The sequence below is a fragment of the Hemicordylus capensis genome, chromosome 1, assembly GCF_027244095.1.
Source record: "Hemicordylus capensis ecotype Gifberg chromosome 1, rHemCap1.1.pri, whole genome shotgun sequence".
Taxonomy (NCBI): Eukaryota; Metazoa; Chordata; class Lepidosauria; order Squamata; family Cordylidae; genus Hemicordylus; species Hemicordylus capensis.
The window spans coordinates 206,379,106-206,394,192 of NC_069657.1; the positions used below are offsets into that span (position 1 = coordinate 206,379,106).

At 44.8% G+C, this 15,087-nt stretch overlaps 1 protein-coding gene across 1 annotated transcript in view; it reads left to right on the forward strand.

The window, feature by feature from the left end:
* ZNF804A (zinc finger protein 804A) overlaps positions 1-15,087 on the forward strand; it is a 298,236-nt gene that overhangs the window by 219,112 nt on the left and 64,037 nt on the right. The window contains exon 2 of the mRNA XM_053286505.1: positions 1,322-1,465. Coding sequence (XP_053142480.1) covers positions 1,322-1,465 — 144 coding nt within the window. The remainder of the gene's footprint in view (positions 1-1,321; positions 1,466-15,087) is intronic.

The window sequence follows — 15,087 nt, forward strand, 5'->3', positions numbered from 1 at the left end:
GAATCAGTGTGGATGACATCATCACAAACTATGCCATTGAGGTGTCCCTGTGTGTCACTCACCACAACTGTACCCAATTTCATTCAAATGGGTAAGACAGTCCACAAATCAGCCCGCTTGCGCCTCAGATGTTCACGCAGCCACCATCTCGAATTGGAGTGGATGACATCATCACACACCATGCCATTTGGGCATCCCTATGTGTCTCTACAGCTGTAGCAATTTTGGTTCAAATTGGTTAGGTGGTTCACAAGTTAGCCCACTTGTGCCTCAAAAGTTTACACGCCCGCCATCTTGGATTGGTGTGGATGACATCATTACAAACTATGCCCTTGAGGTGCCCCTCTGTGTCCCTACAACTGTACCCAATTTGGTTCATAATTGGCCCAGGTGTTGTGAAGTTGATAGGGAGGGACACATGGACACACACACAGAACGCCGGGTGATCACATAAGCCTACTGGAAAGTAGGCTAAAAATTGCTGTATCAGGTAGTTCCAAGTGGGAGCAAAAGTGCTGTAAGACTCCCACATAGATGTGTGTTTAGATGTTGAACTCATTTGCTTTCAGTCCAATACAAACCACATTCTCAGTACATGAAAAAAGGGTTTGGGGAATTGTGACAAGGGTCTTTTCATTACAATCCCCCATCTTGAAAACAGATTGCAATCACATACAGTACCTCACCTTTAAAACTGTATTTAAACAAATGTAGTGCTGCATATCATGTCAGCCACCACATCATAATGCTGATGTGGCAATTAGGTATTTTTAATCACTACTGAATGCAATCCCAACAGAGTTTAGGATATGGCAATTTTTGCAGTTTAAGTCATTTTCCAAATCATCCTCTAACATATTTATTTTCTTCCCCATATTCAAGCATCAGACTATTTACTGCACACTGAAACAGCCTAGTAACTTAAATAACAGTTTTAATCTCCATATGTGTTCTGCTTAAATGCAGTTCTTTGCTGAAGGTTTTGACCACTGATTTTTTTTCCCTGGGAAATTAACATAAATGAAGCCTTAAGCAAGATAAATATTCATTTTTATGTGTTTACTTTTCCGTAAGATTAAAAATATGGTTCCTTAGTCTTGTGTCTTTTTAAAAGCCCTAGAGGTAGCTGTCGATTGGAGTATAAATTGGGGTATGTAAAATATTGTGCTTCTCTGCTGATAAAGCAAATATGCATAGACTTTTAGTTACAGCAGTATAAATGTTGACAAATTTGATTAAATTAACAGAACACAAAAGAAAAGCCAATTTGTACTGTCAGAATAACAATAAAGAACTCTCCCTCTGTTTTCTTTTCCTACAGGATTACGCTGAAAAGGAGAATACCATAGCCAAAGCTCTGGAAGACCTTAAAGCCAACTTCTATTGTGAACTTTGCGACAAACAGTATTACAAGCATCAAGAGTTCGACAATCACATTAACTCCTATGACCATGCTCACAAACAGGTAAGCCTTCTATAGGTGTTGCATAATGCTCAACAGGATATACATATCAACTGTTCTTTTATTACTAGGGCTGTCATCACTGCTTTGTGCCTGGGACTTGGAAGAAAAATAGTGAAATATTATAGGACATGTATAACCACTTCTCTGTAGAATTCATCTCACCAAACAGGAAAGGTTTTCCATACAAAAGTCTTGAACTGTCAGATCAGCACTAGTGAAAACATTTATGTTGATGGAAGACCTACCATTTTACTAATCCATTGTTTAATTAAATATAAATCTATTTTTCTGTTATAAAACCTCTAATACAGAGGCTCTTGGGAATGGTGAAAGTAGAATGATATAACCTACAATTTAATAAATAAGAGCTACCACTGATTGCTCTGGCTTTGGCATTCGATTCCCTATTTACTAATGCACCAGAACCATAATAGCCTCCAGCAATTACCATGTGTGTTTTAAATTCTGAACCCCAACAGTTAAAATGTTAGTAATATTGGCCCCAAACCAAGTAATCAACTAAAGCTTTAATAGATTAACCTACAAATTAAAGTTTGCAGACTTACGTATGACTGATTGCAGTCCCAGTCTTCCATTGATTTGATTTCCTCTCCATTCCATCTAGAACAAGTATGGATGCCCTCTATAGCCACGCTAGCCTGCTAGAGATAGCTGATGCCATTTGGCTCCCAGAGTTGCAGAGAACAGGAGAAACAAATGTTAAATATTTGTAATTAGGGTATCGTCCTACTTATCTTCCGACCTGTCAGCCATCCAAGCAAGCATAAAGTGGCTAAGAACAGCACAATCAAACTTATGTTGTTAAGTTCTACCTGGACTGTATCACTTCAGGCTGTAGCTAAAGAATGCTTCCCCAAGATAAAAGCAAACATAAACTGCCTGCACTTAGAAAAATAGCATGCAAAGAAGAAGGGTAACTCTTTGGTCCGACCTATTGTTTTATGTGAATGAAGCAGCCCCATTATTATTCCTGCCCCTCTCCCAATATCAGGGTGATATTTGCATCCTGAAGGGATGCAATTAAGAAGGAAAAAAATATGACCACTTATTCTGCTGATCATGAGATCTCAGCTCCAATGTGATATTGCTCTCACATCTATGAGATGTATCAGTTTCAGCAACATGGAGTGCCCTAAGGGAGGCTTACACAGAAGGGTTGTTACATAGAAGAGATGACAGTGGATGCTAGAATGACTTCATCTTTCCTGTGTAAAGTGGAAATGTCCACATCTCTGCATGATAAGATGCATGAGTTTCACATGCATGCGGATCTTAGGCATTTCACCTCTGGCAGAGAAGCTACAGGTTGCTGTTGAAGCATGAATGAGGATGTGCAAACCGTGTACACATCTACTGTTGCCACTTCTGTGTCGCATGCAAATCCTACATCTGCATCTTACATCAAAACTCTCAGGGTTTCATTGTCCCTTGCCTTTATTTATTAAAATAGCTTAACTTGGCACCTGAGCCAACTTATCTCCCCATTTTCAAGGGCCATTTCTTTTCTGAGTTCAACCCTTTTTGGTAGGCCAAAGATTGGAAATTGCTCTGTGCAATATTGGGCTGGAGTTGATAAAGTTTTGGTTGTCTGAGGGTTTTTCTTTTAACCTTACGTTTTAATTTCACAGCAAAAAATAATTATGGGAATAGTGGATCTCAGGTTGGCATGTGATCTTCATCCATCCCCCTTGTACTGTTTAATGGGGATGAGGCCATAGCTCAGTGGCAGAGCACCGGCTTCGTATGCAGAAGGTTCTAGGGGCAATCTCTGACATCTCCAGGTAGGGCTAGGAAATACCTCTCTCTGGAACCATGGAGAGCCACTGCCACTCAGCATAGACAAGACAGAACACAGGGATATGGGAAGCTGCCTTATACTGAGTCGGACCATTGATCCATCTACTAAGCTCAATGGACCAATGGTCTGACTCTGTATAAGGCAACTTCATATCTTCAATGAAATGTTACATTTTGTGCACAGCGAATGCAACACATGAACCAAGTTGTACCATGTGAGCTGCACAAAGGATTTTCCTGACCTTGCAATCCATCCCCCTAGGAAGGGCTAGAGAGTCAGAGAAATCCCATGTACATATAAACGTGGCGAAGCTGATCCCAACGTTGCATTCATTACACTGTGGGGAATGGATAAGGACAACATACTTGCCGCTACCACAGTTACTTTTACTGTGAGAAAGTGAATGTAACATCTGATCAGGTCTTGACTTGCAACACCCACCAGACGATAATCTGCCTTAGATTCTCAGATTATCTTTGGAGACCTATTTAAAACCGAGATTCCTATTTGTTGTACGTTATAACCATCACTTCTTAACCAAATATATTTGCATGTGGAGAAAAAACAATTAGAAAATTCACACAGAAGTTTCCCCTTTTAAAGACAGCCATTCATCACACTAAACTGGTTTAATATAATCACAAGACAAGAACTAAAGTAGAAATATTAGCAGTTGAAGCCATACTTACAAAACCATACCAGAATCAAACTTCATTGGCCCATATGGTGGTCTGCCAAATATGTGTGTGTTCAGCTGAGCTCTGTAGGTCAAAAAATGCTGGCTCATGGTGACTTCTTAATAATGTAACTCCTTGTCTTGCTTTTTTCCCCTGCTGATACTAAAATGTCAGAAAGATGGGCAAGCAATATTTTATTCTACTTTTGTCATTTGAAATGTTGGGTGTTCAGCACCTCCGTAAAAGTAGGACACTTCTATCGCTGTTTCAACACAAATTCTGTGTCATGGGAATCTGCCACTGTGACAGTTTTGGAAGTGCTAGGGTTTTTTATTTCTTTCTTCAGATTTTTTGCCTAGTCTCAAAGGGACAATAGGTGCCCTCTTTCTCTTTTTAACCCATAAGCACTTACCTGTCAGTGACTATCAGACATATTTAGTGAACTGACCTGTTGCTGGAAAACACTTCATCACCAATCAGTGACTGACATACTGTACAGAACAAGGATGCAATGGTGCAGCGATAGAGCAGCCTAATAACATTCCAAGTAAGTGCACCAGTGCAGTGGGGCGGTAGCAATTTTTTATGTTCTCCACTTCCCTAGGAAACCCTGTGTGCCACCCAAAAACATGTCCCAAAAGGCTGCCCAACCTTCAAGGACATATTTTCAGGTGGCACAGAGGGCATCCCCGGAGAAGGCATTAAAAATTGTCACTTCCCTGTGTGCTGGTACAATTAGTTGAGAAGTTACGTTAAGCTGTTTTCCTGCTGCAACAGTGCATTCTTGCTTTATATGTTAGCCTGGGAGTCTGAGATTTCCTTAGTAACTTTTTACGGATGACTCTATTCTAGGTTTCTTCTAACAGTGTTTCATTTTTCCTTTTAGCTCCTCCTGTGTTTCATAAAAAGTGACAAATATGGGGAGGAATTTTGAGATTGGCTAGCCTAGAAAAAGGTCGCTTACTGCTTACTGCTCTAGAGTTTTAGCTATGATGTCTAGAATTGGTATAGCATAAGCCATGAGTTGGAAGCCTCTGTTTCAGAACTCTAGTCAATCATTAACCCTTTGGACTAACAGCTTTGAACAGGACTGTCTTTCAGCTTTAGCCCTCCCCCATCTGAAATATGGGGGGAAATAACAGTGGTCTATCTTACAAAGTTTTTGTAAGAATTACTGAGGGTCAAAGTAGATATAATGGGAGCAACCATGTTTGCTTGCTCATGTGTCTGCCCCATTCAAAGTAGAGATGGGGACCTCATTTTCACAACAAAAAGGATGCATGGAACAGGGGAGCTGCATCCTCCCCTGCTGCGCCTTTCCACACTGCATTGCCGCAGACATGTTTCTCCCTGCTCAGCTCCACACTGGAAATGAGGGCTGGGGAGAAAATAGCAGCAGCAACAGAGCACTCTGAACTCTTAGGTAAAGTGCTTTCCTTATTCATTATTATTGTTACTGTTATTACTGTTGTTGTTACTGTTATTATTGTTGTTGTTGTTGTTGTTGTTATTGTTTCATTTCAGTTCATACAGTGGTTTCCAACCTTGAATCCCCAGATTTTGTTGGACCACAACTTCCATAATCTCATGCCACAACAGCCATTGTGTCTGGGGATGATGGGAGTTATAGTCAAACAACATCTGTGGACCCAAGGTTAGGAATCTCTGAGTTAGGAACTCCTCAACACACATCAGGCTGTAATTTTCTGCAACTTAGCCCTGTTTCTCTTGCTGCACAAGACTAAGCCAGTGAAAAAGCTCCTACCTAGTCATCAGAAAACCATCAGTGCTAATGGCTTTGCTGAGGCTATGATGAGAATGATTTCCATTGCATATACTGTACTACCCAATAGGTGTTGTTGTTTTGTCTTATATTTCTTCACTCGCCTTTACTCCATGGAATACAGACTTTTATGGAGGGGGGGATGGCTTTGAAACGAAACAGTAGTTTTCAGCACAAGTGGATTGTTTTAATCCTTAGCTCCTGCCTTCCAAATTATTTTAAATTTTGGCTCGATTTAGACAGCATTTTGCAATGCCTGTTCAAGCTCCTTTAGCAACAGAACAGAATGCCTGGCACTATTTCTGATGGACAGACGTTCTAGCCCTATAGCCTGCCCAACATGGGAAGAAAATCCAACAAAGATGGATATGAACATGGAGGAAAAGTAATCTCTTGAGCCTCCCCAGGCCAAATGAGATGTGATTAAGGAGCCCCTTGCAGGCACTCTTTGTAAAACAAAAAAGCCATTGGAAAGCTCCCAACATGAAGCTCTCACATTGCGTCTAGTTTAGCCCTGAACCTTGGAGCACAGGACTTACTCTGCCTTGCTCCACAACACATTGCTAGTTGTGGCAATCTCTGATGCTCCAGAGGAAGCACCATCAAAGACCTCAGAGATGAAATATCTTCTGATCATAACATACAGAGTTGGAAGGAGCCCATGAGTGTCTAGGGGGGGCAGTTGGCCCCCAAGGATTGAGCCAGACCTCTTGAATTCAATTGGACTTGCTCCCAGGAGTGTGGGTATAGAGTCCTGTGGACACCTATGAGGAAGCCTTGTAGGTCAACTAGTCCAACCCACTTGCTCAGTGCAGGAAATCCTGAGCTAGAGTGTCCCCAACAGATGGCTTCGCAATCTCTCCTCAAATCCCACCGCCTTCCTAGGTAATTGGTTCTAGTCTTGAGCTGCTCTTATCAATACAAAGTTTCTCCAACATGTATTTAAAAAAAGAGGCCCCAACATGCAGAAAATCAGGTTAGAAACAATAAAATGCCAAACTAAATTTTTAGTGATGCATTTCTTCCAGGAAGGCTATTCTACAACTTCCATTCAAAATTCTGCCCCACACCAATAAAGATTTGAGGCAGAAAGTGGAAAGAAAGGGGCAGAACTTTATTTAAAACTCAACCGCCAATTAGGATAGTAATAGAGACTGGCGCTCCATCCCTCAGCAGTGCAGATTTCATCTAAAAGAAAAGACCAATTCCTAGCTCCTCTGCTTCATTGATGACAGATTATTTCATCCTGGGGCAGGGCAGCATCACAACTGCCCCCCTTAGCCGACCTGAAGTTATCTGCAGAGAATATTGAGGCTCCATTGATAACCTTTGAGGTTATCCCACCTTCCGCTGAATAGAAATGCCCCAACCATGACTTTCTGAACTATGAAACCTCTAGGGAGTGACTAGAACTCTCATTACACCAAACACATATCTTAGGGTGCTCACCAATAAGCTGACGAAGGAGACCTGCACTGTATCTGCCTCTTGTGACTGGGAAACCTAACAAATTAAAAGAAACAGTGAGGCTATTCACATGGTCTGCAAAAATTGGGCTATTTTTGCATACCGTGTGAACTACCAGGTTCGGCTGTGAGCCCAGTGGTTCCTGAGCGGGTAACACGCTCAAGTAACCCTCCCCTTAAACCAGGTTTGCAGAGTAGCCGTGAGCACTCTGCAAACCTGGGTTTTTTGCTGTGGCACGGCTCCGCACCACGGCTACTTATGAGTAGACCCCCCGGCCGGGAGGCTCAAAAGCAGCCTTCTGGCTCAGGGGTCTGAGGAGAGGAGAGCTGGTCTTGTGGTAGCAAGCATAACTTGTCCCCTTAGCTAAGCAGGGTCTGCCCTGGTTGCATTTGAAAGGGAGACTAGAAGTGTGAGCACTGTAAGATATTCCCCTCAGGGGATGGAGCCGCTCTGGGAAGAGCAGAAGGTTTCAAGTTCCCTACCTGGCTTCTCCAAGATAGGGCTGAGAGAGATTCCTGCCTGCAACCTTGGAGAAGCCACTGCCAGTCTGTGTAGACAATACTGAGACCAATGGTCTGACTCAGTATATGGCAGCTTCCTATGTTCCTATGTCTCTCCAGAATGCCCTGGAGTTTCCAGGGCATGCTGGAGTTTCCAGGGGCCATCTGGCCCCCAAACTCCCCAGCCCCCACTGGCTCCATCACGGAGCCCCAGCAGGGCTTCCCGATCGTCTGCAGGGATTGCGAGCTTAGGCCACTCTCCCCACTAACCCGGACAAAGCGTGTCTCACTGATTGTGAGACCCGCCTCAGTGTGAGGTTGGCAAACAGGATCCCACAACTAGGCCAATTCATGGAAAGTCAAAAAAATTTCCAACCAGGACCCCAACAGGATGATCAGCAAAACCCACATCGTGCTCCCAGGAGGGACGTCACTCTCAAGCCAAATGAGGCGTCTGGGCAGGCACAGTCACAAGTAACCAGCTCACCCTGCCCACCATGCTGTCATGATCCATCCTGGTTCATCCAAGGAGCGCTTGAGTGCGAAACAAACTCAGATTAATCTATATAGCAAGTCCCATATGAAGACTCCTCTGAGAAGCCCTCCCAGAGGGTCTTCAAGACCCACAAGAAAGCACCTTACTTACCAGAGGCTGACCAGAGCCTGAAACAACTTGCCAGGTCTGAAGGCCCCAGGGAAGACCCCAAAGAAGACACTCCCAGTGCATGACCCCTCCATAAAGTCCTCTGGAGATCTTCCAGAAGTGCAAGTGAACCACTGTCCCAACGAGACCCTTCATGACTTTCCAGTAATTCAGACCCTGAGGAGGCTCTCAGTCAGCCTGCTCACCACTGTAGAAAAGCATGAGAGGGATAACAAGCATGTCAGAAGAGCGCAGCCAGGGTTTTTACAGAAAGATCTCAGAAGCACAGAGTCTACTCAAGTGCAAGGGAGAGGCCAGACCCAGCTGCCAGCACTAATGTGACAGCACACAGCCTCAGATGCTCTGCCTTTATAAGCCCTTCAGAAGCAGCAACAGCTTATCTATCTGCTGCTTCTGCTCCCAGAGCGGTAATCTGTGCCTCAGTCCTAGAACTCTTGAGGCCCACCTTATTTACTTATTTGATTTATATACTGCCCTTCCAAAATGGCTCAGGGCGGTTTACAACAGGATAAAAACAATTAAAACCAGTTAACAATTAAAATCAAAACTATAAAAACAGAATAAAACCAATTAAACCTGCAAATAGCTTAAAAACCCTGGAAAACCAGGGCAACCATTTAAATAATTTAAAAACAGTTTACAGTAGTTTAAAAACCCTGGAAGGCCAGGCCAAACAGATAGGTTTTAAGGGCTCTCTGGAAAGACAGTAATGAACTCAAATTACGGATTTCTGCCGGGAGTGCATTCCACAGCCCAGGAGCAGCTACAGAGAAGGCCCGCCTCTGAGTCACCACCAGACGAATTGGTGGTAACTGGAGAGAGACTTCCTCAGATGACCTTAACGTGCAGTGGGGATCATGTAGAAGAAAGCACTCTCTAAAATAAGAGATTATAACCCCTTTGTCTAGCCTCTGAGCTCTCCTGGAACTCTGCTACCCAGGTCTGCTACTTTCTAATTGGCTGCCTGTAGCAGTAAGAAAGCTTCTCTTGTTAGCCTTTTCACCCTGGTAGTAGCATGACACCTGGCCAATCATATCCTTCCAGCAGCCTTGTGCTTCAGAAGGCTGGGTGGGGCAAAAATGTCATGCCTGTGATTAGCATAGGGGTAGTGGTGACATTTTTCGGGTCAAGGGAAGATTTACAGTTGTTAGTTCTCATAGGCCTACCCTTATTTAAACATGTCTATTGCTTTTCTACAGCATTTAGATCTCTGAAGTATTTATCTAGTGGAATCATATCTTCTGTTGGGATAAGGGATGCTAAAAACACATTGTGGTCTGGGAACCATCACTTCTTGAATGTTTTTAATTCGGTAAAGAAAGCCTAGAGAAGAACTGTTTTAAAATCACACCTACAATGTGGGTATTTAACATGATGGAAATCCCCATTCCAGTTTTAGCAAAGCATGTTTTAACAAAACAAAACATGCTGGAAATCCCAATTCCAGTTCTAGCATCACATATGATGATGTTTACTTTTACTAGAGAAGGGGCTTTCCAGCTCCTGACTTTCAGAAAGCACAATCACAGTCTTGATCTCCTATTTAAAAAAATCACCCCACCCTTCCCCCAAAGGTCTAAATTCAGCAGAAATATTACCATAGGAAAATGAATAGTGGCTTTTCACAATCTTTTTTTATAGTGATAAAGCAGATCTTTATTCCACCTCTTTTGCTGGATAATACCTTTTCAAATACTGTATTAAAAAACACAGAGAGAAAATACTAAGGCTGGCCACCTTTGAGCAAGCTTCACAAATGCAAAATAACACTCTGGCACATATTCCTCTGTGCATTGACCTCTGTAGTTATAAATGACATCAAGTTTGATTCTGTCCTCTCGCTTGGGAGATTGTTCTGGATTACTGCCATAGAGTGCGGGGGGACACAAAATAACCTTTAGACAAGAGGGAAATGGATACTGCTTTTCTCAGTGCATAGGGAAGCATTCACACCGTGTTGCTTTTTTAGGGGCAAGCTATTTTGATATTTTGTTGGCCTTGTGTTTTGTTTACAATTTGTTTAAATTGTGAAACTTTCCTTCCCTTATACTAAAAACATGGGGGGGGGGGTGGAAATTGCCATAGGCTGCATTCAGATGTAACGGATAACTGCAGTTAATCGTGGCCAAGGTTGTAACTCCGTTAACCGTGGTTAGGAAGCAAAAGCTACCTTGAATTTGCCTTGCCAAACTCCAATTTGAACCCTCAGTTTTCTCTAAGGTTCACCATCAACACCTGAGCTTTAGCTGCTGAAGTGTTGCGTCTGACTGCTGGCACAGCTGTAACTGCAGTTTCACGCTGATTTTCAAACCCTAATCATAGAGGCAGTGGAACAGACCTACCTGAGAATGTGGTTGCTCCATGCTTTCAGCGCTTCTTGCTGGCAGACTCTTGGAAAACCAGCCCAGCCCCTCCTGTCAGCTATGCAGCTATGGAGCTGCCAGGCTATACAGATGCCAGCACACCCCATCCTGGACTTGTCAGTCTGTCAAGCTGCACAGCTGTTTGGGGGCAGCCCCTATTCCCACTCTGTCCCTTGCCTACCCCCATCTAGCAAGTGATAGGGAGAGGGCACAGAATGACCGGATGGAAACCAAATGTTCTGCTCCCTGAGAAGAGAGCAACAGTCATTTGTTCACGAGCTCAAACACTCCAATTGGCAACATAAGCAGGGTACCCCATCACAGTGCCAGGAGGAGAACATTTTTCAGGGTGGGGTGCAGGGTCTATTAAAGGGTCTATTAAAGGCAGAGAAGCAAGGTGCTACTTTTTAACATATAGGTTGTGGGACGGGTGGCTGGCCCCTTATCTTTTTGAGATATTTGCTTCCTAAGTCTTGCTCATGAAAAGGGCTATCTGTAATTACCCATCTCGGACATCATCACAGTGTAAACCTAGCCCATTAGCCCATAGATCACTCTCTCATGAGAGTGGCAGACTTACAGGGAGTGAGAGAGGATGCTCTATGCAGGAAAGCCACAGGGCCAAGGACTTGGGCATCTGCTGTCCCTGGGCTTAGTGACTGCTGCCAATCCACTGTCAAACCCAGCCCCCTGCCAGCCCGCATGTCCATATGGAGATTTGCAGCCCCACCTGCACTGGACCAGGTGGAAACCGGGGCTCTCCTCTCCTGGGAATCCCTGCACTAGGAAATATGCATATGGCACCACATGGGATGCATCCCGAGAAGTTTGAACGGGTTTAAAGTTCTGCACCCAACTCCTGTGCCTACACTGTCCATGCAAGTGGGTATGCGCTGGCAAATGGCCCTCCTATGGGCTGCCATTTGCCAGAATGTGCAGGGTATCCCCTCTCTGGCCAGGGAGCAAATATTGGGAGGGGGCACTACTGTTCAGGTTTGAGGGACTGCCGCAAGCAGGGATTCAGGAGCAGCTGGGCTCTTTTTCACAGAAAGGTTGGGGAAATTGTGGTTAGGGATGAGCCCGGACTGGTCCGGAGACCATTCTGAAGGCCTCCGAACCGGTCTGGACATGAGGGCAGTCCAGCACTGGTGTGGGGGGCTCTTTAAGGGCGGGGGAGGGTGTACTTACCCCCCCGGCCGCTTTTCCCGTGCCAGTGCATTTGTTTTGTAAAGCTTTTGGGGCGGCAGGATACCTCCTTGCCGCCCCTTCCCCCAGTCGTCAGCAAAAGGCTTCAAAAAAGCCTTTTGCACATGCGCAAGTCACGCGCGCACATCACATCTCCGTGTCACGTGCGCACGCGTCGCAGAGACGTGACGTGTATGCGCGACGTGTGCACGCGCAAAAGGCTTTTTGAAGCCTTTTGCCGACGACTGGGGGAAGGGGCAGCAGGGAGGTATCCTGCCACCCCAAAAGCTTTACAAAACGAATGCGCCAGTGGGAGAAACGTGGCGGGGGGGGGGAGTACACCCTCCCCCGCCCTCAAAGAGCCCCCCACACCAGTGCCAGACCGCAGCTCTGCGGTTCCGTGCACATCCCTAATTGTGGTCCATACCCTTCCACTCTTTTAGGTTTCATGCCCCACCTCATAATCAAGGCCAGTCACCAGGGTCAGATCACCTCAAATCCTTCTTCAAGGTACCACCACCCAACCTGGGGCTCACTGGCCAGGCATGACAGGGAAAGGCTTTGGGGACACCCCCAACAATTCATGAGAAGGACCAGCAGAGGAGAGGAAAGAGAACTGCCCAGACAAATCTGAAATGAATGCAAATGGCAAAGCATCCCCTTCTCCCACTAACACCTCCCTCACAGGAGTGCCATGGATTCTCTAAACAGAGCAAGGATGTTTTCTGGATGGCAGGTGTGGGGAGTAGTACCCCGGAGGCCGCTTTCCTTATCTTGGGAACTGCAGACAAGCTGCTGCAAAACTTTCCCCCTTGCCAGCCTTCTGGCCCATGTGTACACATGTACCCTTTCCATTGCCCCAGAATGGCCACCCCGCTGTCCAGAGGTGGCCAGAGAATGGGGCTTCTCCTCTCCTATGAATCCCCATGCTGGGAGATCTGCTTAAGGTGTGACCACAGACTGGGGCCCTGAAATTTTGAATGGGTTTAAAGGTCCATCCCAGTGTCTACCCCTCCCTCCTTTCCACACACACACCCAGGCAAGGACAAAGGGAGTGTCTAGATGGCCTTTAGGTGAGTGAACATCTGCACAAGGGAAGACAGTGGGAAGCTTTAAGGGGGATCTGTTTGGTTTTCTACAAAGCAAGGCCCAGCCACAGGGAAAGGCTTTGGGGACACCCCCAAAGCAAAGCCCAGCCACTTCCCCTGGGGGTGGGGTGTTTACAACCCTTGCTTACTCATGAGCAGGGCCAGCAGGATCAGGATCATCTGCAGCTGCCCCCTCTATGTTACAGAGGATTCTGGGAATTATCATAGGCTGCACCTTGAGGTTGCTGGCCAGTCGTGTTGGGTCTTATGGTCTTAGAAGCAACAGAACTCCTCTGCAGTTGCTTGTTGCAGGGGAAAATTAGTAGTAATGTACAAGCTGCCTTATATTGAAACACATCTGCCTTTATTGATCTTCTGACTGATCATTTCCTGATAGGTTCTCAGGGTTCTTCAGAAAATAGACTGAAAGCATCTGTCATGTATACACAAGAATATCCACATGCTAATTCTTACTGCCCAGTTAAATACACTTTGATTTGCCTTATTTGATTTGCTGTTTTAAAACAGCATTTTCTGTATTTAATTGTAATGATGTAAGATACATTTTGAACCTGTTTGTAGTGTACATGGTCAGTGCAAGTCATGAGGGAGAGAATGACTGCAATAGGCCTCTGTTGTTTTCCCTCCCACACTGTTTTAAAGCTGCTGACATTACTATTCCCTTGAGTAAGGTGAGATTGCCAAAGCAACAGGACAGCAGTGGACCATGAAGAAGGTGAAAAACAGAAATCCCCACTTACTTACAACTCTGCTGAAATCTGAAAATGTGACTGGAACACTAAGTCCAAAAGGAATTTCCTGGTGGTGGTGGGTGTCGATGCTGAGATGATGGACTGAAGGTTGTTCTCGTGAAATTGACTGCACTTCTAGACAGTAATAAACAAAATTAGAGATGAAAATATAGCTCTTGAGAGACAAAGGGTGCAGCTCATTGAAAAGCCTTTAATGCTCTTTAAGGCATGATATTCCCAAATGATCCATCTTATTTATTTGTTTGTTATTTCTCTGTGTAAACCGCCCTGAGCCATTTTTGGAAGGGTGGTATAGAAATCGAATGAATGAATGAATGAATGAAATGGTATTACTTCACATATTCCTTAAAAAAAATAATTAAGATGATGCCAAAACCCTGTTTTTCTTGAATCCAGAGGCACTCTTACCCCTGGACTTCGGGGCCAAAGTCCAGGGCCTCCACAGACCCTGGGGGCCCCCCAAATCCTCTTTAGTCTGCCCCAGGTGGTGTGATTGCCCCACCGAGCCTGATGATGCTTAATTTACAGGGGAGGGAAACCTCCAAAGACTTTAAGTCCAGGCTCCAAAATTACCTAGGTGCACCTCTGCTTGAATCCCTAGATTTCTTGTCATCCACAGGGTGTAAGCCGGGAGGGAAGCCTTTGGTTTTGTAGTAGTTTTGACATAGTTGGTCAATGTTCTTATTTTATAGAACTTCCTTTTGTTCCCAAACACCCATAGAACAACAGAGGTCAATTTAAATGTAACAAAGCTTCCAAATCACAACCGTGTTGATCAGAGGCACTCTTACTCCTGGACTTTGGGGCTGAAGTCCAGGGACTCCACAGCCCCTGCTCCCCCCACCAGTCTGACCCGGGTGGTGTGGTTGCCTGGCCAAGCAGGATGATGCTTAATTTGCAAGGGAGGGGGGCCTCCAAACTCCTCTAGTTCCAGACTCCAAAATTATCTAGGTGCACCTCTGGTGTTGATGGGACTCGAAATCTTTTTGTCTTCTCGCACACATTAGGGTTGTGGTTTAGTCCACACAAGCTGAACCACTTCAGACTGCTGCTTCATTTTTTTTAAGCCTTGCCTGCATGTAGAACAGGTAGATATCAAGGGTTCTCTGTAAAGCGATTTGTTTAAAAACTGGAGAGCATTCAAATATGTACCTCATAACTCTACTGGTTGCACTTTAAAGTGCAAGCAGCATTGGAGCATGGTATGGTATAGGAGCATGGGATAGTTGTATGCTATAGGAACAGTTGCAGTGATTCATCTGATGTTCGTGTAGACTGGGCCTCAGATTTATTTTTTTTACAT